Raw genomic sequence first — 25254 nt, 5'->3', positions numbered from 1 at the left:
TAAATGCCTCACAGCACAAAGGGAGCCACCCACTTCAAAAACAGGAGCAAAGGGATTTCTTCTCCTCCTCCTCCTGGAAAGTTCTGGGCTCTCCATGGGACCTGCAACGCCTAGGCACAGCCAGGGAGATGCTATGAAGGAAACAGGATGTAAAAGGAAGAGGTCGAGACAGGCTAGGATTCCCCGCTGCACACTCCTGTCGGTAACGACCCTGAGACCCTGACCCTTGATGGTGTAGTTTTAAATGAAAATGTGAAAAAAATGACTTAGGCAAACCTGTAATGCCAGTTATTACATTTATCAACTGCTTCTGTTTTAAATCATGAGTGGACTGAATTGCACTTTAACCAAAATTCAGAAGCAAGATTCTAGAATGATTATATGGTTGGTACTCAAAGGATGGTATTACCAAGAGGCAGATATTCCTTCTGCTCCAAGAAAATAATAGGACCTCAAACACTAGTCGCTACTGTTGGATTGTCTAAGGAACCCATGGGTGCTGGGTGGTGCCAGGCACTCACCATCACGGCCGAACCTGGCCCCTCAGGAACAACAGTAGCGGCTTCTTGACGACCTCTGGAAGCAGCTGGGATGGGAAAGGGCAAAAGGGCCTGCTCTGCATCCCCTCTAATTCTGTGCCTCTTTTCATTCTACCAAGCAAAAGGAAACACGTAGTTTTAGGAGCCCTGTTTTCTCTGTGATTTAAAAATATTAATTATCCTTATTTTTTCTCATTATAAAAGCAATACACCTTTATTTTTAAACATTTGTGGAGAAAAAATATTTTAAGTAAATAAAAATTATTCATAATCCCACTACTAAGAGATAGCTAGTGTTAATATTCTATGGATTTTCCTCTAGTTTTTTTAATGCGTGTGTTACATGTTTTGTTCTTAATTCGTTGTTGTTCCAAAACTGGGATCTCACTGTATGCAACTGTGTATTCTTCTCTTCTGTAACATACCATCATGAGCATGTCTTCCGAAACAATCACAATTTTGATCATGAAAACTGTACACTTTTGTCTTCTATTCAACCAATAACATCCAGAGTAAGACCAAATGTGTATAAAAGAGGGGTAATAATATACCCTGGTGGAAACGAAGGTGTTGTGGAAAGCAGTTCTTTTCACAGTCTAGATCTTAGATTCCTATCACATTTATGGCCTCATGCACTCTCAAAACAAGTGAAAACATTTGAATGAAAAATGAAAGGGCTGAGGCAACTCCAAAATATCATTCCTAATTATTTAGGGATTGCAAAATTCAGAGGGAGGCATGAGATAAGTTTCTGAAAAAGGATCACCGGAGGGAAAGCACAAAGAAATGTTTGTAGTAAAAACTAGCTGAAGCTATTATAGGCTATTGGACTGGAGTCTGGAAAAGGCACAAATGTTCAATCTGATCCCACTTTCTGTGTGGGTCAGGACATGGCTTGCAGTGAACGCAGCAAACCTACCAGCATGACAACGGCGGTGGCCTGCGAGCCAGTTAGCGCTTAACTGCACGGGCAGCAAATAAGACGCAGCACACTGTCCTGAGGCCAGTCCTGTGGGGCAAGTTAGCCAGAGGTTTCCTTTGAATGGCAGACCCACACAATTAAATTGTATTCTCACTTCCAAGGGCTGACCATTCCAAGTCAGAGCCAAGTCTGTACCACTTAAGCCCAAACTGTGTCAGAATTCAGTGGCAAGCAAACATTAGTGACAAAACAGACACAAATCCCTCACCATAAGTGTTTGTAAAAGCCATTCACAATTTCAAGGCATCAACCATGACATCATCTTAGAGTTATTCTAATCATCTACTAATGGACCTCTTATTCTCATTTCATCTTCTCCCTCACATGCAGCCGAACCCAAGTCAAAATTGTTATGTTCAATAGTACTTTTAACATACCACCATTCTCAAAGGCTTTAATGCCACCAAATCCCGTAAATCAAATCAAAAGATTTAATCATGGCTTTTAAAGTTCTCTGGAAGCCCCTGGTCCTCTTCTTCCACATCAGTTTTCATCTTACTTGCTAACCGGCTAAGCCCAGCTCATTGGCATGGAATTACATGGAGAGCCACAAAAGCGGTTATCCCAGCTCTGGGAGTAAATCCTAAGGAAATCATGTAATACGTGGGGAAAGTATATACACAAATGGGCCAAACAATATTTATATCAGTGAAATGTTGGACACCAATGATTTATTATACAGTAGAAGAATTATTAAGAAAATTATGCTATCAGAATTCCCTGGCAGTCCAGTGGTTAGGACTCTGTGTTTCCACTGCAGGGGGCACTGGTTTCGATCCCTGGTCTGGGGGAACTAAGATCCTGCAAGACATGTGGTGCGACCAAAAAAAAAAAGAAAAGAAAAGAAAGAAAAAAGAAAAGTATGCTATATGCTATATTGTCTTGATGGAATAGTATAAAATTATTACAAACAACTTAAAGGGATGGGAAAACAGGCATGGGGAAATTGAATAACAACAAAAACCTTGAGAGTGGCCACTGGCAAAGGTAGGAAAGGTCTCCAGTCTTGCCATCTTTCATGGCACCTTGGTGAGTGAGTGAGATACAGCTCAGGCAGGGCAGAGGGAGCCCTCGAAAAGGCACAGTCTGAAAAGGGAGGGCAAAACCTAGATTGCTCAGGACTCCGCCTGAGAAGAACTCCTTCCTCACCCTCCCGGACCCATTCTCAGACTACAAAAGAGTGGATTGAAAGTAAAATCGGAGGCTTTCCTGGTGGCGCAGTGGTTGCGAGTCCGCCTGCTGATTCGGGGGACACGGGTTGGAGGCCCGGTTGCGGAGCAACTAAGCCCGTGAGCCACAACTATTGCAGCCCACATGCCTAGAGCCTGTGCTCCGCAACAGAGAAGCCACCGCAATGAGAAGCCCACACACCACCATGCGCACAGCAATGAAGACCCAATGCAGCCAAATAAATAAATAAATAAATTTATTTTTAAAAATTTACGTACTATCAAAGCAAATGGAAGGCTTAGAGCGGCCCACCCTACACATGTCCTTCTACTCCAGGGAGCAGCATGGCTCTGGGATCTCTCTACATGGCCAGAATGGGTTATAGAAAGGTTTTCCAGCTTTAACTCTTTGTTTTGAAGTGTTTTCACTTGTATTTCCCCTGTCACACTCCCCAAGGGTGTGAGCTCTGGTCCTGACCTTCTATATTCAGTGGCACCCCCAGAGCCCACTGGCATCAGGAGGAAGGAAGGGATCACGGGATGAGCAGAGAAGCTGGTGCAAATGGAGAGCTTTCAGTCAAAGGGTGAGAGGACAGAAACACCACCTGGACCCTCAGAGAACAGTCTGACCGGGGTTCGAAGGAAGGTATTCCAGTGACCCCCAAATTCAAGGTACCTTAAGGATGGAAGAGGGCTTCAGAAATGAGAAGCCTCTGCAACCCAACCACCAACTCAAGGGTGTTGGGGAGGGAGAGGGGAGTGCAGGCCAAAAGCAGGCAAGGCTAGATTAGGACCCTGCACTCCTGGTCCACCGGGGTTAAAGGGCCTTAGGATAGGCTCAAACTATGCGGCACAAGTAGGGGGGGTCGTGTTAAGGAGTCCAAGCTGGTACCGCTCACTCCTCCACAGGGCAACAAATCAAGAGAAGAGTTGCTGAGGCAAGGAATAGCAACTTTATTTGGAAACCCAGCAGACTGAAAAGATGGGGGACTAGTGTCCCAAAGAATCATCTTGCCCAGGTTTGGATGATTGTTTCTTTTATAGAACAAAGAGGGGGAAGTGAGGAGGTAAAGTTTTTTGTTTTTTGTTTTAATGGATGACCACAACAAAAGCAACAATGATTGCAATTACCAAACACGAAACACACTCACACTATGTCATAATATTGACATTCAGTCCAGGAATCCTCCACTGTAACAGCTCCTTTACTTTGCAGTGCAAATTGATTTGTATATTTTTTGCCTCTGAGTCCTTGTGGGATTTTTTTTTTATTCAAACAGAAAGTCACAAAAATTATAATTATCCTCATCAGTTCACTCAGTCCCATGTAATTAATTTTTTTTCCTCTTGATCTTTTGTTAGCACTTTTATGAATTCATCAGTTTTCCATTAGAGTTCTGAAAATGCTTATTCATTCAGTTCAGCAGTATAGTCAGTTACCAGAAACCTGTACCTGTCAGAGTCTTTTCCATGAATTCCTTGATGATGAAACCCTTTTATAGGAACATATTTGCAAAAGCATCAGAGTACACCCAGAACTGTCTGTAAATGACAAAAGACTTAAAAGTGACCACGGTTAAAGATTTGATGAAAGTTCATAATAATGCAATTGACAAGGAAATTTAGTTATTTCTGAGATATACATTTTAAAGTAATAACTAGAATTATGACTTATAACATTATACCAGAACATATAAGAGGTAACGTTTAAAAAAAGAGAGAGAGAGAAGTTATTGCAAACATTTCCTGGTTCTGGCCAGACTCTGGAACGGATGTGTTACTTCCTTCTTTCCTGCAGCCATTCACAGGTGGCCCTGGTCAGGATGTTTCCTGTGAGCTTAAACAAATGTGTTTTAGCTTAACTTTCAGGCATGGGAGGCAGGGTTACCAGAGATGGGCCATCATGTGTACTTTAAGCTACAGGCAACAGCCCTTTAGTAATTAACTTGTAACAAAAGCAATAGAATACAAACGTTAAAGTAAAAGATACAGATCCAGTGAGTCAGATTTGTTCTTCCCTATTACAGTAGGGGATGGAGGTGGGGTGGCGCCAGAGCGAAGGTCCTGCCCACTACCACAGCCTTTTCCACTCCTCCAAGCTACCAAGGCACCCAACTCTGCCCCCTTGCTCCCCAGCCCCTTTCACGGCCCTCGCTATTAACCCCACCTTCCACGACCTCGGTAGTTCCTGTGCCTGCGCTACCACTTCCTTGCCGCCGTGTGGCCTGAGTTATCTCACTGCAAAATGAGGATAACAGTAGTAACTAAGGGGAAATTGTTACAAATATGCAGTGAGTTCAGTACATGTAAAACGCCTAAAAGAGTGCAGGATCTCAAAATGAACGTTCGAAATAAGTTAGCTGTTAATACTCTCTTCTTTGCAAATTCTTCGCCTCATCACTCCCTCCCAGGGATAAGGTGCATCCCTTCCCATCTCTCGCCCGCTCCTCTGCGCTATTTCCCGCCCCGCCCACCCGCGAGCGTCGTCCCGCTGCAGTACAGGGGATTGGGATGGGGACGGGGGTGGGGCACGCGGCACACAGCCAAGTGCTCTGAGGATGGTCTGAGTGAAGAGCGGCGGGAGCTCCCCGCAAGGAGCGAAACTGGCAGCGTGGAGACGCTGGGCGGCGGACACCCGGCGGCGTCCAGTATGTCCGAGGGGCCCTGCCCGCGCCCTCCTAGCTCGGGGTCCCAGCGCCCAGCAGCCACCGCGCTGCAGGGGCCGTCCTGGCTCTGGGGAGGCGGCTTCTCGGATCGAGGGCGGACGGCCGCAGGCCGAGGCGCAGAGCCCGGGCGCTGGGTGATACCACCGGCCCCGCGGGGCAAAGTGCACGTCCCTTCCTGGCGCTCCTTCGGGTGGCGAGGAGGGTTTTCGACCAGAGACCTGGGGAGTAAAAGAAGGGTCACCGGCTGGGGTCAGTCAGGCAGTGCGGCCAGAGGCGAGGCAAGGCTGAAGAGAGGCGCTGGGAGCGTTTTTGCGGAGAGCGGCTCGTTGGTCTAGGGGTATGATTCTCGCTTCGGGTGCGAGAGGTCCCGGGTTCAAATCCCGGACGAGCCCGAACCTTTTCTGTCTATGCCTAAAATTTAAAAAACAGTTTCTTTTCCTCACACGGCTCATTTAGAGGCTGAAATGAAACTAGTCCGGTCCCTTGAGCTCGAATCTTCATCGTCTTCGCTTTAGGAAGTAAAGGATTGGATGAGATCAATTCGTTCAGTATGTGGTCTTTGTACGTCTGAGGGCAAGGTATGAAAATGCTTGTACCATTTAAAACACACGTACTTGGAAAAAAGACAAGCCTCGTGCGGACTTCTGGGCACCCCTCGAACACTCCAAACGTGAGCAGGGGGCGCCGTGGATTAGCGGGACCAGGGTGATGGGGCGCGCTGTCCTCCTCCAGCGGTCGCTGTGCGTGCGGACATGCGCGGGCCTGGGCAAGTTTAAACCGCACCTGTAGGCAATCGAGATCGGAACTCAGTCCCTAACACAAGCGCTCGACTCCGAAACTGGCGGGAATGGGGACAAGCATTTTCAAAGTATTACATGGTTAGCAAACTTTCTACGTTTTCATGTTACGTCTTTTAATGGTATTTGAACGTAAAGTGTGCTCTAAGTTCAAAAAGTCTCAACTTTGTATTTTCCACCAACGTGTATTTATTACATTTATGGATCTATTCTAAAATTAATTTCTTTAGAAATTATTAATTCCTGAAGAAGGAAAAAGGCGGGCTCGTCCGGGATTTGAACCCGGGACCTCTCGCACCCTAAGCGAGAATCATACCCCTAGACCAACGAGCCGTCGTGTGTCACTGCTTTCCGTCATTATAAAAGGAGGAACTACTTAGTCCCGCGCCCCCAAGTGGTTATCCGTGTAATATGTTTATATCCTTCAGCTGTTTCGCGTTCTTGTGTTTTCGATTTTCTTTCTTTTCTCTCTTGGTCTTTGAAAATCAATGACAGAGAAGAAAACAACGGTGTCACTACCAGTGGCATATTTACAATTCCATTTATATTTATGGCTGATAAGTTGCAGTGAGTGTGTGGCAATATCCCTGTGGCAGGCGGATTCCAGATTCTCTCCCTTGCTGCGTTCAGGATGTTGCTCTTTCCAATAGTAGTAAAATTGTCCGTTTCTCGCCTACACCTTTCATCCTAGTGTTCAAGGCACCACCTTTCCAGCCTTGCAAATTACCATCACTGTGTTTTTACTCAAACTGTTTTCTTCAGCTGGAAAATCTGTCTCTCTCTCTTTTCCATAAATCCCAAACTCTGACCTTCTCAGAAAAAGATCCTTTAACATATTAAAACCAATTTTATGTGGTATATAATTGGGTTGCAGTCTTGTCTCCTCTAATCATTATTTATTAGAGGACAAGACATCAACACTAACAGCAACACTGAATTCGACTGTATAATTGACAACCAATTGTTATATAATTGGTGCCCAATATCTTTAACGCATGGCTTCTTTACTAATATTTTGAATTATTAAATACTTAGTACTGAGGCTTATGCTGGCAAAACTGGTGCTCAGTGAATAATTTCTGAATGACCACCATTTGTTCCAAATCCCTTAAAAATACAAATTTTGGTATTTGGACAACCACTAATTGTGAATTGCAACTTTAGCAAATAACTAACCAGATAGGAAACTACAAGTAGACAGGGTGACTATCCTGAACAGGCCTATTTGTTTATTTTATGTCATATTCATTCTCCAGTTTATTCATTCATTTGATTGCTCATTCGTTCAACAAACATTTAGAAGCGCTATGTGCCAGCCTCTGAGTTGTCAACTTTCTTCTTATGGTTTGATACGAGTAAATTGCAGTTCTGGAGCTCCAACGTTCAGTCCCCACCTTTTGTTTTATTGGAAACTGCCCTAACTTGAGTCTTCAGTCCTCCTTAGGGCCCAAGGCAAGGAGAATAAGAATACCTTTTAAGATGTTCGTTAGATGCCAGCAGAATTTATTCATCAGAACCTAACTGGAAAAAAATGTGCCCTGGACACTTAAGAAATTTCTATTTCTCCCAAGAATGAGGAAACTACAAAATATAACTCGTTAGGTAAAATAACGTAACCACTTCAGTTTTCTGGAAACCTCCAACTCTACAGTTACCAAGAGGTCTGTCGCTATGCTCATCTTTCCTACTTGAATTTACTACAGTTATTATCATTTTAGGGCTTTTTTTTTCTTACTCCTACTTCTCTCTAGTGATTGAAAGGGTTTGTCTTTTATGCTGCAGGTGCCACTAGAGTATCACATTTGCCCTCCCAACCGTGATACAGGAAGACTGACGGTAACGAAACTCAGGATATCAATTGCCCAACTCACAGTGAGAAATGTCTCTATCCTGGTGAGAGGAATGCCTGTGCTCTCTCTCCAGTGTACATTCTCCCCTCATAGGTGAGGCAGTAGTAGTACATAGGTGGCAGCAAGGCACAGGGAGACAGAGAAGCTTGAAGAACATTTTATTCCAGCCACAGTAAATGAAGAAGCCTGGTGACATATCCTTCTATACAATGAACCCTAAAGACCCCATTACCCATGTTCCCCCAACTTGGTGCCCAGGGACACTCGAATTTTCAGATTTTCAAAAAGTTCCTAGAAAAATGCAACCCCTTTCCTGGATTGAGACATTCTTTCTGCAGAAATGTTAATGAAACTGGTTTAGCACCAGGTAAATCTTTCTCAGTGTGGCCTGGGATTCACCTTTGACTCTATCTCATATTCATCAAATCTCAGTCATCCTGGAATGGCTTGCTATCACCACCCACAGATCACAGCATTCCATTTTCTTCTGGCAACAGATCTTAAAAAACAAGGAGGGAGAGAATGCCAGTGAGAGTACAGCGGGTGGAAGAGAATTCTACTACAATCACAGAGATGTCGGAAATTTTGGTGCCTGACACCCTCTTCCTACTTCTCCCATTAATTCCAGCTCTAGAAAATTCTGTCCATATATATTTGCCGTCACTAGTTGCTCCTGGGTGCCCCCTATCTGATCTCTATTAAGAGAAGACTTAACACCCTGAGATGTTCCCAAGGCAAAACCCCTCCTTATTAGTGCATTTATTGTGCAGTGCGTGGAGCGGGAAGTCTTTGAGGCCAATGGATCTGCACATAGGTAACTATTATCAGACAAGACTCTGCACATGATTTTCCTTCTTACTGACTCTGTGGGGAAGATTCTCCCCAAGGAGCCCATTCTTTTTAGAGGCAAGGCAGCCCATTAAAAATGACTTTTCTCACCTGATGGAAAGTCTTCGGTTGATTCTGACTGTATGCCTGGACTGATTGAGCTGGAAAGAGGAGTTTCCAGGAGGAAGAAGGAGGTATCTGAAGAGGAGGTTTGTTGAGTGAGAACTTCAGGCTCACAATAGTGATTGAAATCCAAAGCTTTTGTTTGTTTGTTTGTTTTCCATTTACTATCTCTACAGAAGAATCAGAAACTACAATACAAGGCCTATGGCTAAAACAACCTCACATGATTTTGTTTTTCTTTGTAACTTCTCTAGATTAGTTCAATAAACATTCATTCTTCTATTCAGTCAACAAATATTTATTAAGTATCTACTGATGGTCTGATATTGTTTATTGTGGAAACACTTTGCTGCCCCAGCAGGCTCCAGTTTCACGGTAGCCCTTCTGTTGCTTCCTTGGGCTCCACACCTAGATATCTAACTGCCTTCTGATTGACTGTCTGGGTGTTCTCAGCTCTTTCAGCTGTGTTCAAGGCCCAGCTCATTAGCTTTCCTCACAGACCAGGTTTTCTTCCTGGGTTTTTAGTCTTAGTTAACTGGTAGCATCATTCACCACTCTGGCTAGAAATTGGAGGTCACATCTGTCTTTGATTAGACTTCCCATCTAATTTATACCCAGTCCTGTCATTCCTTTTGTGAAATGTTTCCGCAGTCCTCATCTTCCTCTCCACCATCACTGCCAACACCTTATCTCATGCTCTCTTCACTCTTGCCTTGTCTGTTGCAGGAGTCACCCTTTTAAAACACAGATCTGAACTTGTCACTTCCCTCTCATCACTCCCCACTGCCTATACGATAAAGACAACCCCAGGCTCTTCAAAATATTACCACAGCCTCCTTTTCCAGCATTCTCTCTTTCCCCTCTTTCACTCACTCCCCCTGAAGTTCCAAACCACACAGGATTAACCCACTATTCCTTGCACCTGATACTGCTTTCTTTTTTTTTTTTTTTTTGATACTGCTTTCTTGTTTCTGAGTTTGCTTTTCCTGTTTCTCTCTGGTGAAAATTTATTCAGCCTTTAAAATCCACCTCAAATGCTACATCCTCTGTGCATATTTTCCAGACACCACACAGGCCAGTGGTTCTCAGAAGAGGGAGGTAGCTGTATTGAGGTACATCACAGTCAGTGGAGAAGCTTTTAACATAACATGTGTCTTTGAGAACCACTGTCCCTGTTGGCCTTACGGTTTCTCCTTTGTTCGACCTTCTCTTCAAGCATTGAAAAAGATTTAGTTCAGTAGTTGCTTGCTACACTGACTGGTAGACTCTGTGCTTCTTGAGAGTAAAGTCTAGGTATTCTACCTCTACAGCACATAGTAATTGCTCACTTAATGCATTTGTATTCTTTCCAACCTATGACATTCCAGAAACACTTCATGAGGATCTTGCTGAGAGAGAAATAGAGTGAAATCGTTCTTTTTCTTTTTAGTTTTCCCTCACTAGTGCTAAAGTAATTATTATGAGTTTGCTGAACTATAAGGGTAAAATAGCTAAAATATCAGGAAAGGTGTTCATAAGGTTGACTTGAGACAAAACCCTGAAATGAGGGGCTGCATTTGGGTGCTCTCACCATGCTCTTCTCCCACTCTCATCCTAATTGTCCAATACTTGTTTCCTTCTCTCACACTATTGGCCTCCCATCTGGATTTTTTCCTTTTTTTCCTTCACCCTCATTTTTCTTGTGCTCCTGTCCTTCCGTTTCTCCCTCTTGTGGGCTGTTCTCATAAGGACTCTTCCAAACACTTTCCAGAATTTATTGGGCAACCAGTAAGTGGCAGACACCGTTCTGGGCCAAGGTAGCCAAGTGGAGCCGGCTCAGAACGGCACTTCAGAGTCTGGGTGGGGAATGTGACAATTTTTATTGACAAATCGAGGGATATTTTGTTTACAAAAGCAAAACAAACAAAACCCCATTCATTTGTGCTCCAGGTAGTAGGAAAGAGTTCCCCGTTCCCAACCCTTTTTAAACCAAAACAGGGGTCTCCTAAGAGGAGATTCAGACAAGATGGAGACTTCTTTTTAAGCTAGTAGATTTCTCAATATGCACACATAAATTATCTGATCCAGGCAAAGGACAGGCCTTAGAGACAGGACAAGGGGAGAGATGTGTTCTATCTGAACGACTGAATCAGAAGTCTCTCCCCATCGTAGCCCTCGTTTTTTGTTTTTTGTTTGTTTGTTTTTTTAATTTTGTAAACGAACTGCTTCTTTTCCTTTAGGTAAGGCTCAGAGAAACCGGGAAAAGCTGAAACAGGCGAAGACAGACAATGCATAGATCTGGAGGACTGGACCCTTAAAGAGGCAGAGGAGACGCTGGCAGGGGGGGCGGGCGGGCCAGGACAGACCAGCGGACAGCCACGCAGGCAGGCAGGCAGGCAGAGGGCTTGGCGGCGGTCGCCTCGGACAGCCGGGGACCTCCAGCGCCGGCATAAGGAGCCTGGGTGGGACCGAAAAGGCGGGACCCCGCCTGCAGAGAGGGAGTGATGGACAGTCGGTGCCTTCCAATCGAGTCCTTCAAAGTGCGCGGAGCAGGCCAATGAGCGGACAGCTGGGGCCGGCGCGGGGCCGAGGTCTGGGCGGAGGGCTGGCTGGCAGCGGCTGGGGCCGCGAACGGGGATTGCGGCGTGGAGGTGCTAGCAGACGCGGGCGGCGGCGAGTCCGGAGCCCCCGGGCCGGAGCCGAGCTAACCGCAGTGGGGACCGGGGCCCAGAGCCGCGGCGACTGCGGCCGGAGGACGATGGCAGCGCCCGCCGGGGCCGGGGCACTGATTGCATCCCCAGACCGCAGGCGCTGGCTGTGGTCGGTGTTTGCGGTGGCGCTCGGGCTCTGTGAGTGAAGCCGGGATGGCGGGGGCGGCGGGGCCAGGTGGCGGGCCCTGCGCGCGCGGGGCGCCGAGGTGGGGAGGGGGCGCGGCCTGCACGCCCTGGGGCCCGGGGAACGGAGCCGGCGGACCCCGCGACGGGCTGAAGGGGCGCGGAGCCTCTTTCTTCTTCCTGGATCCCTGCGTGTGGAGGAGGCGGGGAGAACTCCCTACCTTGCTCATTCCTGGGGGGCTGTCTGGGGAGCGGGCCCGGCGGGAGGCCGCATTGCGCCCTCGCTGAGTCGCCCACCGTCTCCGCCTGGCGACTCTGGGTCGCCCAGGCCCGCTTGGGATTCCGGTTCAGGAACCCGGGCTTCTGGCGTTCTCCACCTTTGGGAGGTGGCGGAAGGTTGCAGGGTTTTCATTTGTAGGGCCTTTGTTGATTGTTTCCCTTTTAAGCGACTGTTTTGTTTTACCTTGTTAGTTCCATTTCCAGTGCTCTCCAGCGCATTTTTTAAGCCTCTGAGATAGAAGGGTCCCGGAGTCTCATTTGTCTCATCTCTGTCGTCTGCAGAGCACCAGGAAGAAATTTACATTACTTCTGTGTTAGGATGCAAAGAGCTGGGAATACCACTGGAGTGACCTGGCTTAAAAGAGTTTGGTCCAATCCATAATAATTACAGTCCTAGTCGCCGTAGTTTGACAAGACATAGGACATTAAAAGGTTCATTTTTCTTTAAAAAAAAAAAACACGTTTTTTTCCTTGCCAGATTTCATGAGTGAGACATAAAGTAAACCTCAGGCTGGATTTATTGAATTGGATGAGTTGTTTTACGGACATCTGCAGTGGTGTCTACCACAGGACTTTTTTTGTGTGTGTTGTTCAAAGCAGAGTACTTGTTGCTGTCTCAGAATGTGGTTAAGTAATGGTTATAAAGAGAGCCAACTCCTAAAACACCACGGAGCCTTGTTCATTTCTTTTGTTTTGCGAAATGTCAGTTGCATGACAATATCTGAACATGAGTATACTCAGTAATTACTTTCATGGAAGAGTTCTTAATGTAATCTTTGGAGCCAGGAAAAATACCATTTAATGAATGATTCCAGGAGCTGTAAAGTATAAACGTAAAAGTCCCCCCACCCTCTGGAGGTTGATAGATGAAGATATACTTTGTATATATAAGACAATCCATTCTGTATAAATGTCTCTCCTGAGGGGGAAAAAAAGGGTTAAAAAGCATGGGGGGGTTTGTGGTGGTGGTGATGGTGGTAATATTCATGTTTTAAGTGAAGAAGTAGGAAATAGCTTAAAACTAAGGTGTATCAGAAATCTTGTGTGTTCAGACAGAATTATTATGCATAGGAGGCAGACACCCGTCTTTACTGAGGACAAGAGCAGTCAGAGTAATCTTAATTAAACTCAAGGTATTAAAAAGTAGCAGAACTGAAAAACTGAATATTTATGGATACTAATACAAAAAGATCATCAGAATTACATCTATATACACCTTAGACATATATAGCTCTTCCGTAATGAAGGATGAATGCTGATACGTGAAAGTCAGCAGCTGATGTTATTGGTTAATTTTAGAAAACTATCGAATGTTTCTTCTTTCAAGCTACCTTTTCTTATCATGAATAACTGTACATAGCAGTTCATGTTTGACAGAAAGTCTTCTCAAGTTTGATCTATATACAGTTGTTCAGCAAACATTTACTAAGCATTTTTTAAGTATTAAGCACAAAAAGTATTCTAGGAAGGACAGTCCCTGGCCTCACATCATTTATCGTTCAGTGGGAGAAACAAAGTGTGATAAACAATATGAGAAGTCTTTCATTAATGGTTTGCTGTGAGAGCACTAAGCAGAGTCATCATCTCAGACCGAAGTTCAGGCTGCTAGAGAAAGGGTTGCTTAAGCTAAGTAGGTGTTGGGAGAAAACAGTATAGGCAGAGTCATGAATGAACCTGTTGGTAGGTCAGTGTCGTGAGAAGTTGGATTGTGTATAGGAGAGATGGTGGGAATTGAGGCAGGAGAGCCAGCCAGAGGCACTAACTCCTAAAGGACCTTGTTTGCCATTCATAAGGCTGAATTTTATCCTAAGGGCTGTGGGGAGCCTGTGAAGGATTTCTGTGTTTATCGAGATGTGAAGTGTGAGATAGAATGGTGTGAGGCTGAAGAAACCAGAGGGTTATTGTAACAATCCAGAGGAGGAGGATTGAAGACCCAAATTAAAGCAGTGGGTTATGAAGAGAGGTCATATCCGTGAGCTTGTTAGAAAGTGAATTTGGTGGGGCTTGGAAATCAATTTGATGTGGACTTGAAAGAGAGGAGTGTAAGATGACCCTAAGGTTTTGAGCTTGGAAAGCTGGGCATAGTTTTGGAAAGTAGGGCTTTTCACAGATGAAGATTATGGATGAGGGGAAAGGAGTGTTAGAAGAAGAGGATGGTGAAGTTACTTTTGGATATGTTGAGTTTAAGATGCTGCTGATATATCTCAGTAGAAATGGGACATTTGGGTAGATAGTTTTAGAGGTGAGGAGAAAGTTCTGGTAGGAAATAGAGAGCTGGGAGGCTTTATGCGGGTCGTAGTTAAAGCTATGGATTGCTTGGATGAGGTCAGCAAGGAAGAGTGTATTGAAGGAAATAGCAGAAGGCCAAGGACAGGGTCTTGGGGTATACAGAGCCTGACAAGGACGCTCGTTGAGTAAATGAAGAACCCGAAGAGTGTGGTGTCTTGGAAACTGAGAGAGAGTGAAGTTTTAAGGAAGAAGTTTTAACTGTGTCAGATGAAGAGAGAGTGAATACTTCAAGGATTCACTGAATGTGGCAACTGGAATGTCTTTGGTAACCCTTAGGTAGGAATGAACACACAGTGTATGAAGAATAAATCTCAGTAATTTGCATCACCCATTTCAGTAAATGGCGCTACCATCCATCTAACTGCTCAACCCAGAAACCTAGGATCTGCCCTTGATAATGCCCCATCCTTCACTCCCCACATCCAGTCAGTTCTCCCATCTCCAAAATACTTCTAGGAATCAACCACTTCTTTTTTTTTTCTCTCTCACCCACTTTTTTTCTACCTGTGGTCCACTCCTAGCATTTTAGTCGAAATCACTGTCATTTCTTGCCTGTGATACTGTGATAGCCTCCCAGCTGGTCTCCCCATTTTCTCCTCTTGCCTCTTTTTAGTCCGTTCTTCACAGAACTGCAAGAATGACTTTATAAAACTGCAAATCAGATCATGTTGCTTTCTCATTTAAAATTCTTAATGGCTTCCCGTTGCACTCTGAATGACATCCCAACTTCTCCCCACGGCCTATAGTTGTCTATGTGATCTGGTTTCTGCCCGCCTCTCTGACTTCAACTTGTGCCCCTTGCTCACTATATTCAAGCCATGCTGCCATCTTTCTGCTCTTAGACACTCATTCCCACCCCAGGTCCTTTGCACTTGCTTTTCCTGCTGCCTGGTGTGCTCTTTCCCCAAAACTGCCCAGGGCTGTCTCCTTTTCATCAGTGAGGCCTTAGCTTAAATGTCACTTCCTCAGAGAGGCCTTCTCCAACCACCCTATCCAGTGGGGTCCCCTGTTATCATTTCTTGGCCCTTTATGTCCTTATTGTAATTCCTCACTGTTTGGTGGTTCTTCTCTTTTCTCCTCCACTAGAATCCAGGACAGAGATAGTGTTGGCCTTGTTTATAGAAGTATCCCTAGTGCTTAGCGTAGTGGATATGATAGATACTAATAAATATTTATTAAATGGCAAGGAGGCGGATAACAGTTTGTTAGTAGTTTGCCACACGTAGTTAGGATTTAGCCTGGCACACAGTAGGTATTTTTAGCCTGGCACATAGTAGGTATCCAAGAAATGTTTGTTGAAAGAAGGAATATTTTTTCCAAGTGCGATTTTTATACATTATCTGATAATTATCACTCTTTGAGTACTATTTCATATTTCTTCAGAAATGTATGGAATGAATTAACATTTTTCAACCACTTTAAGCACTATAGTTTTGGAATTACTACTTATTATATACCAAAATTGTTTTATCATGTTTGTTATAGTATCTGAGTGTTTTATCAATAAAACTTTTATATTTTTTGAGGCTTGTTGACCAAGGTAGACTTCAAGTACTACCCCTGTAGTTTGAAAGGCCACTAATCTAATTACCACTTCCCACAGCCTTTTACTCCTTATTTACTAGTTGAGATAGTAAAACAAAAACTTATTTGTTTTTTTTTTTTTTTAAATAATCTACCATTCATTTTTACCCTAACTCCAGGGTATTCACTAGGCTCAGAAGCTGCCTGAAAAAGAAATAAAGACACTATTAAGTGAAAGAGAGATATATGTGAAAAGTATATAAAATGCAAATTTGTGTTTTCACAAAGTCTTTATTCACTTATTCAACCAAATGAACACCTACTGGGCGCCAGGCACTGTTTTAGGTACCGTGGATGCAGCGGGGAGCCTAGATTCTAGTGGGAGGTGACAGACTATTCAAATAAAATAATGAACACCAAAGGACAGTTTAAATTCCTGACAGTCACCACATTTAAGGTATTCACCTATTGTGAAAGGTTGCAGTAAAAAAAAAAAAAAGAAAAGAGGGAGAGGGAATACTATTGGCATTACAAAATAGATGTTTTTTTTAACTTACAAAGGATCCATTGTGAGATTTCATTAATGGTTGCTCTTTCCTACTGAGTTTAAAATGTGATTTAATTGGGAAAAACATAAGGCTTCCCTGGTGGCGCAGTGGTTGACAGTCCGCCTGCCCGTGCAAGGGACGCGGGTTCGTGCCCCGGTCCGGGAAGATCCCACATACCGTGGAGCGGCTGGGCCTGTGAGCCATGGCCGCTGAGCCTGCGCGTCCGGAGCCTGTGCTCGGCAACGGGAGAGGCCACAACAGTGAGAGGCCCGCGTACCGCAAAAAAACCAAAAACCAAAACATAATATACACAGTTTTTCAGAAATATTGCTGCCTCCCCTCCACCTAGTTAATGCTGGTCTACCTGCTAAATATTTCTCACATTCCTTTCTATCGCCACCGAGGCTGATTTAGTGCAGCCACAATCACATTTCTCCTGGATGATTAGAATCTTTTAACTGGAGCCCAGTTGTGTTTTTATTGAATTGTATCTTTATCTGAGAATTTGGATTCTCTGTGTAGGACATGCATCTCACGTGTACCTAAACCTTGCAAAGATTTTAATCTTGCTTAAGACCATTGGAGTCATTTTAAAAAAGAGAATAAATGGTTTGCTTTGACATGGAATTCATTATAGGTTAGTTTGGTCTTTAGCCTCCATCAAAGGAAATTTAATTATTAGAAGAACTAAAAGCATTGCCTGAGGTCTCAAGTATAGATAGTATAGATAGTCCTTTCTTCCTTTTCCACTCTTTGCCAAGCGCTTGACATTAGCAATGCCCTAGAGTCTAGACCAAAGTCATTGGAATTTTGGCTGCTAAGAAGGCAGAGGTCAGTTGGCTTTGTGACCATTTGTAGCGCCTGAATTGAGAAATTGCAATTGTCTCCTGGGACCTTTATATCTTTGCCCTTAAACCTCTTTATTTATTTATTATCTTTTTGAATGCATGTGGACTGCTGTAATTTTTTTTTTTCACTTATAATTTTCCCTTGGTCCCATTAGGCCTTTATGAAAAGGATAATTTCATTGATAAATTCTTCTTCAGTGATTTATTCTTTTTTTTTCCCCCTTCCAAACTCAAAGTCTCTTTAGAAATTGTGATCCTTTGTAATACCTTTGATCTACTCTCAGGGCCTGTGGCTTGAATAGTTTTCTAACAACTGTGATGTGTTGTACCCAGTTCTTAGGTTTAACTAATTGGCGTTAGAGAGGCAGTATGTCTTTGTTGAGCCTGAGTTATTTATTATTATAGATAAGATTGCCCCTTAGAATGAAATCCCTGACTTGAGTTTGTTAGTACTGTGCTGTAACTTGTAACCAGCTGAGCAAATGTCAGTGAATTTGCAATGAACATTTTCTATATTGAGACTCTGATATTCTACTTTGGCATCTGGGGAGTTCGTTATGTGCAATTTAAAACCATTTAAAAAATGCTTTTATCAGAATTAAGAAATGTCTTCTTTTCTCTCCAAACGTTAAAGAACCCAGTGTGCAGTTATGTAAGTTTAACGTAATCCTGTGCTTCTTCCAGATAACACTTTAAAAGATGAAGGTGCTATATTGTAGACTAAGCTTCAGTAAGAACTTATATGACCCTGTGCCAGACAGTTTCCTACAGTTACTCACATCCAGGTCATAATTGCTATTTACCTTCCTCTGAAGGGTGTTGCTAGGAAACATAAGCAAAGGACTCAGCTTCCTAAGAGAAAAATGTGTTAAAATGCAAATATTTGAAATCTCCTAAATGGTAAGAAGGGCAGAGAGAAAGTGAGTAGTTAGGGAGAAGTTTTGAATTAATTAACTCACATTTTATCTATCTATCTGTCTAGATATAGATACAGATTTTATATATATATTTATCTATATATATATCTTTTTCTTTTCAGCCAGGTATAACTTAGAAGTTTGGATATAAAACTAGGTTCATGTTATTTCTTTTGTTCTGCCCTCATTTATTGAGTGTGTACCATGTGCCAGGCCTTTGCTAATCAATTTATATCCATTATCTCATCTCCTTACAACTCTGTGTGATAATCATTATTTTTATTAATTTTACAGATGAGGAAACTAAGAATCAGACAGGTTGTGTAACTTGTACAAAATCACACAGCTAATATATGGTAGAGTTGGGACTCAAAACTCCAAAGCATATATTTGCAACCACTCTGCATTATTATAGAATTTCTTCTTCAAAGTTTCTAACCACTTTTTTGGAGGCTTCCAGGATGTCTTAAATGTTTGCAAAGAGTCTTTTAACTGTCCCAGGGCATCCACCAATGTCCTCGTCTCTGTGGTCATGTTTGTGCTGAGAACCCCATGCCTTGATGCTGCTGGCTCCACCCTAGAGGGGTGAAGCTGCGCGGTGAAGCCCTCCTCACTAATGATGCAAAATCGTGCTCTGACTGCTCCTCAGGGATTGTTAAGGGTGTGGTTCTTGTAGTTTCTCACTCTGATACTGCTCCCTCTGGCGAGGACACAGCATGAATCCATTTATCCAAGTGTCTGACACCATGAGGCTCAGCAAGGTTCCTTGCCCTTCATCAGGAGGCACTACATGTTGACAAGCCGCTGAACCTTCCCTCTTCACTTGGGCTGAGTTCTCCCTGGAGGCTGTGCAGATCCTTCTGCAGTTAGACTCCTGGCAGGCTTGCCCTACAGGATGTCCAGACAGGCTCAGGGTGTTCAAACCAGAGGCTTCTCACTGGCCGCCTTTCCCTGGCCCCTCCACCCCATTGGAAGAGGTTCTGTAGCCCTGCTGCCTACCTTGAGCAGAAGTTCCAGCCCTTGTCTCTTAACTAGTAGGGAACTTTCAGTCTTGATCACTTTCAGCTGTTTGGAATTTAATTCCTCCCTCCCCCCCACCCCAGTGACTGCAAGTATAGAAGAACCCCAGTAAGGCTTGCTGAACTTTATACACTAGAGAGATTAGAAAATATTTCAATAATAAGCAGAGGTGGTGCTGATTTGTATATGGATTTCAGAACAGAAAATGCTGAGGGGCAATTTCTCATTCTCATTTCAAATTATAGGTCCACATTCTCTTACCAGCAATTCCAAAATCCCAAAAGCTCTGAAACTGAAAGATTTTTCCTAAGTTTGATACAAACTCTTTTTTTTTTTAATTTATTTATTTTTGGCTGCGTTGGGCCTTCGTTGCTGCGTGCAGGCTTTTTCTAGTTGTGGCGAGTGGGCTTAGTTGCTCCGTGGCATGTGGGATCTTCCCGGACCAGGGCTACGAACCCGTGTCCCCTGCATTGGCAGGCGGATTCTTAACCACCGTGTCACCAGGGAAGTCCCAATACAAACTCTTTTGGCTGCAAAATTTGACCTGAACTAATGAGAGACTATTTTCAATCGTGATCCACTTGGTAAGACCAATTATATGTTTCAATACAGAAATACTTATGTGTTTGTTTATGGGATGCTGCCCTATACCCGGTTGGGGCTGTTTATATAATATATAGTATATGCATTGTATTAATTTTCTGAAATCTGAAAAAGTCTACCTTCTGAAACACATCTAATACATAAAGCTAATGGCTTGCCACTTAATCGCCTTTAATCTCCTTTCTTAGTTTATGCTACCTTGGACTCGGCCTCCTCTTTATTCAAGGGGTTCTAGATCTGTAAACTGGCGCAAGTCTGGGAATTGATGGAGGAGACGTGACTTTTTGTTTTTATGATTCAAGTTAGACTTTTGTTCCCGTGACCTAGAACTTTTCTGCTTATATAGCTCAAGTAGGAATTTAGTTGGCTGCCCGTCTGTATCACTTCCAGGAGCACTGTGATCACCTAACCAGCGTTGTGTGTCCCTGTGAGTCAGACTACACTGGTTGGCTGCTTTCCCTCTGCTGTTCCTTATGGTAACTATACCTGCCTTGCCTTTGACAGCTGAGTGCTGCCACTTCCCCGGACACTCCAGGATCCAGTTCCTTCCATTGCATTTAGGAAGCATCACATCAGTGTTAACAATTCCCTCTGTCAGTTCTGGCTTACAGAGAAGAGTGGTCCCGGGGCTCTTCAAAGATGCTGGGGCTCCTGTCACAAATTTATTTCTCATAGTTACGCTGAAAGGCATGTCTTCTGGACCTTCCCAGGGTGGATGATTGTGTCTTAAATGACAGATCCACTCTAACTTTCCAATCTTCCTGAACTTTCATTAAATCCCTTCCCCTAGGGACTTCCCTGGTGGCGCAGTAGTTGGGAATTCGCCTGCCAGTGCAGGGGACACGGGTTTGAGCCCTGGTCCGGGAAGATCCCTCATGCCATGGAGCAACTAAGCCCGTGCACCACAACTACTGAGCCCGTGTGCCACAACTACTGATGCCACGTGCCACAACTACTGACACCTGCATGCCTAGAGCCCGTGCTGCACAACAAGAGAAGCCACCGCAATGAGAAGCCCACGCAGTGCAATGAAGAGTAGCCCCCACTCGCCACAACTAGAGAAAGCTTGCATGCGGCAACAAAGACCCAATGCAGCCAAAATAAATAAATAAAGTAATTAATTAAAAAAAAATCCTTTCCTCTACATTAAGCCAAGGCAGGTCTGGCATTCCAAGTTCATTTACTGTGGGCCACTTTGGGTCCACGTTGTAGCCGAGGAACCAAAACAAACAAGAGCTCTTTCTAAGGCCCTGAGTTGCGGCATTAAATGCAGAATATCTATTTAATGGGCTCTTATCGATCTATTTGGCCCGATTCAACTTTCTGTTCCTTCCACCATTATCCCACATGCTTAGTATCCATTCCACACATATTCCCTGATTTCTGTCTGTGTGAGTTAGAAAAATCAAGTAGTTGTTTTGGAGTGTAGTGCATCTCCTCATGGGTCACACTTTGTACCTGTAGGGGCCTTCTATGACTTGAGTCTGGTGATAAGTCTAGAATCAAAGAGTGGGATGGGTGGTCGAGACAATCAGCAGTGTCTTTCAAGGCAGCTGCCTCAGGGGAGGCCATTAAGGTTTCCTCCAGCAAAGCAGGATTAATCTCAGGCTGGGGTCTGCTTCTTCTGGCAGAGAAGACTCTGATATTTCGGGGTTCAATGTCCCCAGCTTTATCAGGGTCTTCCCAACAGGGTCCCCACTCCTTCTCAGTCAGTGCCCTCACTTTAACAGTAGACACCTGTGAAGTTGGGAATTCAGATTGCTTTGTAATTCAGCCAATCTCAGGATGAAATTCTGGATTTGATTTTTAGCAGTCTCAGCCCTGTAGCTGTAGGAGATAAGGGTCCCTTTCAGGGCAGACATAGAAGTTTTCTGGTCATTTATGAACACTTGAGCTGGGAATTTGAATCCTTGAGCTCATCCTTTCCCCACTTTGTCTAGTGACTTTAGGAGCAATTAACCAATATCATTATCCTCATTCGTTTGACAAAAATGTTCAAAGGTGTTATATACATGGTCATCCAGAACCTTGCCTTTTGTAAGTGTTTGATTAGGAATATTCACTGGTGATGCTTTGCATATCTCTGTGACCACATTGTGTCATGGGCTATCAGTGCTCTCTTTACTACTGGAAGTAGTCATTAGTGTCTTTAAGTCTCATCAGAGTGGAGAGCCAGTTCCAGAAGCCCCAGAACCAATTCAGAAAACTCATCCTTAAGATTCTCTTCTTCCAGAACCATTCTTGGTACCAAAATCTGTATTAGTCAGAATTCTCCACAGGACCAGAACCAGCAGGATAAATGGATGGATGGATGGATGGATGGATAGATGGATGGATAGATAGATAGATAGATAGATAGATAGATAGATAGATATTTTAAGGAAATGACTCACACAACGGTGGAGACTTGGCAAGTCTAAAATCTGCAGGGTAGGCTGGCAGGGTGGAAATTTAAGGAAGTAGTATAGTTGGAGTCTAAAGGCAGTCTGCTGGTAGAATTCTTTCTCAAAGAGGTCAGTCTTTGTTTTTTTAAGACCTTCAGCTGATTGGATGAGGCTCACCTAACACTAGGGAGGATAATCTGCTTTGCGCAGAGCCTGCCAAATTCAATGGTAATCTCATCCCAAAACACACCTTCCTAGAAACATCCACAGTAGTCTTTCAACAAAGATTATTGGTCCAGCTGGTGGCCCAGCCAAGTTGACACATAAAATTAACCGCCACACCAGTAATGAATTATAAAAGCTAAGCCATAAGTGGAGATCTCAAATCGTTGATTTCCCTTGATTGTAAACAGTTCTCTCCCTCGCTCTAGTTTAGCACTTCCTGTTCACACCTCAGGTCAATGTGATCTGACTTCTGCCTGCTCTCACCTAGTTGACACTTTGATAAAGGTCCCCTGAGGTTGCCAAACCAACTGACCGTCTCAGTATTTCAGGTCTTCCTGGACTATTTTGCTTCCTCGACATTTTTGACCACCTTGATCTTATTTCCTTTGTCTTTGTGACATTACTTGTGATTCTCATCCCTCTTCCCTGTCTGCTCCAAGCGTCCTCCCTCTGCCTGTGCCCCAACATTGACTTTAAGGTTCTGCTCTCAGCCATCTGCTAGTCTCATCACGTGCTCATCTTTGGTGACCTCATCCAATTTTGTTCTTTTTACTGCAGTTCATATCTGGCAGGTAAGGCATTCGATAAAGATTTGTTAAATAAATGGTGACTCCCAAATATATCTCCTGTGGTCTGAACTGCAGACTCTTACCCACTGCCCATATCCATTTGAATGTCTAGAGGCACCTCAAACTTTGTATGTTCAAAACTCCACTCCACGTATCCTTTCCAAACTCTGCCTCTACTTCACTCCAGTGGCCATTATTCTTGTTGTTTCCCACTGTCCCATTTGCCTCTCTCTCAGACAAGAACTTGGACATCATCTTAGAATCCTTCCTTTCCCTCACCCCACCTCCATGGGTTTAATCAGGGCCCTGACAATGTTTACCTTCTATTTCTGAATCCACCCCTTGTTTTCCATTGCAATTGGACAAGTGCCAATCTTTCTAAGTCCAGATGACTGCGAGAGCCTCCTAACCGGTCTCCCTAATGCAAGTCAAGTTCCGCTCAGGTCCACCCTCCCAGTTGTTGCCAGAAGGATATCTCGTGGGCAGCCTTAATTGTGCTACCCTCTGCTAAGACCCTCCATCCCTCCCCATAGTCTCCAGGGTAAGCTCAGGTCCTTAGCTTGCTTCATGTGTTCTGCCCTGTCACCTGCCATTCCCTTCCTTGCGCTTTATTGATTGTTTGCAGCATTTCCGCATGGTTCGCTATTTTGTCTCCTTGATCTTCTGTGTGGTATGTTCACTCTCCCTCCTGATTACCCTTCTCCCTATTTATTTACTCGGCTACCCCTATTTAGCCTTCCTATCTCAAGTGCAAGCTTGTGCGGCAGATATTCTGAGGCAAGTGCCCTGCCTCTAAGCTTCTGCTCTGTCACTTCATCTGAAATTATCTTTTTATATGATTGTTTCTCTAAATGCAGAACCGTGCCTTATTCATCTTTAGGTCTCCAAGACTTAGCACACTACCTGGAACGTAGTAAGTGTTTAGTAGATGTTAGGTGAACTGTTGAATTGAACCCCATGTAGGAACTATAAACTTTAGAGCAGAGATTGAGTGAAAATAAGGAGGTAGGTCCTTCTGGGACTTGGAATCTCAAGATGCAGGGAGCAGTCAGATGTCAGTTTTATAGTTCAGACATTGGATTTGACAGTGATATGGCTCGGGGGGAAACTGTCTAACCAAGCTCTCAAGAGCATTGTATCTAGTAAGAACATCATGTCAACTTATTGATTTTCAGTGAGCATTATAAATGCTGGGGTGCTAGAATGTTTAAGTGCATTGAGTTGTTAATGTATTTTTCTCCCTGTCCAAAGACAGACTGTCCTTACAAGATTGCCCAGGGATTATGGGATCAACTCAACGGATGTCTGTTGAATGACCATGATGGTTATGATCGTCAAGCCATGATAGCCTGAAACACCCCTCTCTCCGTGGTAGGCATATAACTGGCAGATACATTGGATTGGTTAAGTCGTCCTCTTCACTGGAGAGTGCTGTCGCATACTGACAATGACACTTTAGACATGAGGAGACAGCCTAGAAACCTTCATTGGAAACCTTGATAGTTTCCTGCATCTTGAGAGTTTTCCTGGACAGAGAGCCTGTCGTATAGAGTGGATTCTCTCTACAGATGACTAACATCATCTATTGAGTGTTGATAGTTCTTGCAAAATTTGTAGACCTTTTTTTTTTTCTTTAAGTAATCGGTTCTATACCAGATTTCAAGGTATATAATATACTAATGTTGAATGGGAAGAATGTTAGACTTAGGAGTCAGAGTACACAAAAGTGAACACAAACACAGTGAACACTCACGTCAATTACCAGTGCAATGGCACAAAATAAAATGAGCATACAACCGCTAACCCCATTATTTGCTGGTCTCCATTGCTGTAGTTTGTATTCTCCCTGCTGTTTATAGCTGAAAATACATTATTTCTTCACTGTATGTTTCTTCTTTCTCGGTTCTTCCACTAGAGTATAAATCTCCACTAAGGCCCAGAAAGTGCCTGGGACATAGTGGGAACCCAGTAAGAGTTTGTTGAATATATTTGTTGGGGGTGGGCAGAGTGTTGCTATAGTACTTTATTAAAGTTTGTTAGTTGAAAGTTTTGAAATAAGAGAGCTTTTTGAACTTTTAAATAAAACTGTCTAAAACTCTAAGGTATACTTTACCGTATACAACTGTGGAAATTGAGCTCTGGAATTCTCAGTAGGTGCTGCCTTCCCACAAGCATTGCCATGACACCCTGAGAAGCCCCAGGGAGCCCACTACGCAGCTGTATACCTGGGGAATGCAGCCAGAGAACTTGTTTGTCCCTTACTCTCGGAGAGTATCTGGAT

The 25254-nt window shown here is 43.8% G+C and overlaps 1 protein-coding gene and 2 non-coding genes across 3 annotated transcripts in view; 2 read left to right on the top strand and 1 right to left on the bottom strand.

The window, feature by feature from the left end:
* Window positions 1–5676: 5676 nt before the first annotated feature.
* Window positions 5677–5748, top strand: TRNAP-CGG (transfer RNA proline (anticodon CGG)). The gene has a single exon. It is a non-coding gene; the product is annotated as a tRNA-Pro (tRNA).
* Window positions 5749–6414: 666 nt separating this feature from the next.
* Window positions 6415–6486, bottom strand: TRNAP-AGG (transfer RNA proline (anticodon AGG)). The gene has a single exon. It is a non-coding gene; the product is annotated as a tRNA-Pro (tRNA).
* A 4989-nt stretch (window positions 6487–11475) lies between these two features.
* The window catches only part of MPZL1 (myelin protein zero like 1), a 61899-nt gene continuing 48120 nt past the window's right edge, over window positions 11476–25254 (top strand). The window contains exon 1 of the mRNA XM_004312539.4: window positions 11476–11782. Within this exon, the coding sequence (XP_004312587.2) occupies window positions 11491–11782 (292 nt within the window). The 5' untranslated portion in view covers window positions 11476–11490. The remainder of the gene's footprint in view (window positions 11783–25254) is intronic.

This window comes from Tursiops truncatus, chromosome 1 (genome assembly GCF_011762595.2).
Source record: "Tursiops truncatus isolate mTurTru1 chromosome 1, mTurTru1.mat.Y, whole genome shotgun sequence".
Classification (NCBI taxonomy): Eukaryota; Metazoa; Chordata; class Mammalia; order Artiodactyla; family Delphinidae; genus Tursiops; species Tursiops truncatus.
The sequence above is the reverse complement of the archived record's forward strand: the minus strand, read 5'-3'. Positions and strand labels throughout refer to the sequence as shown.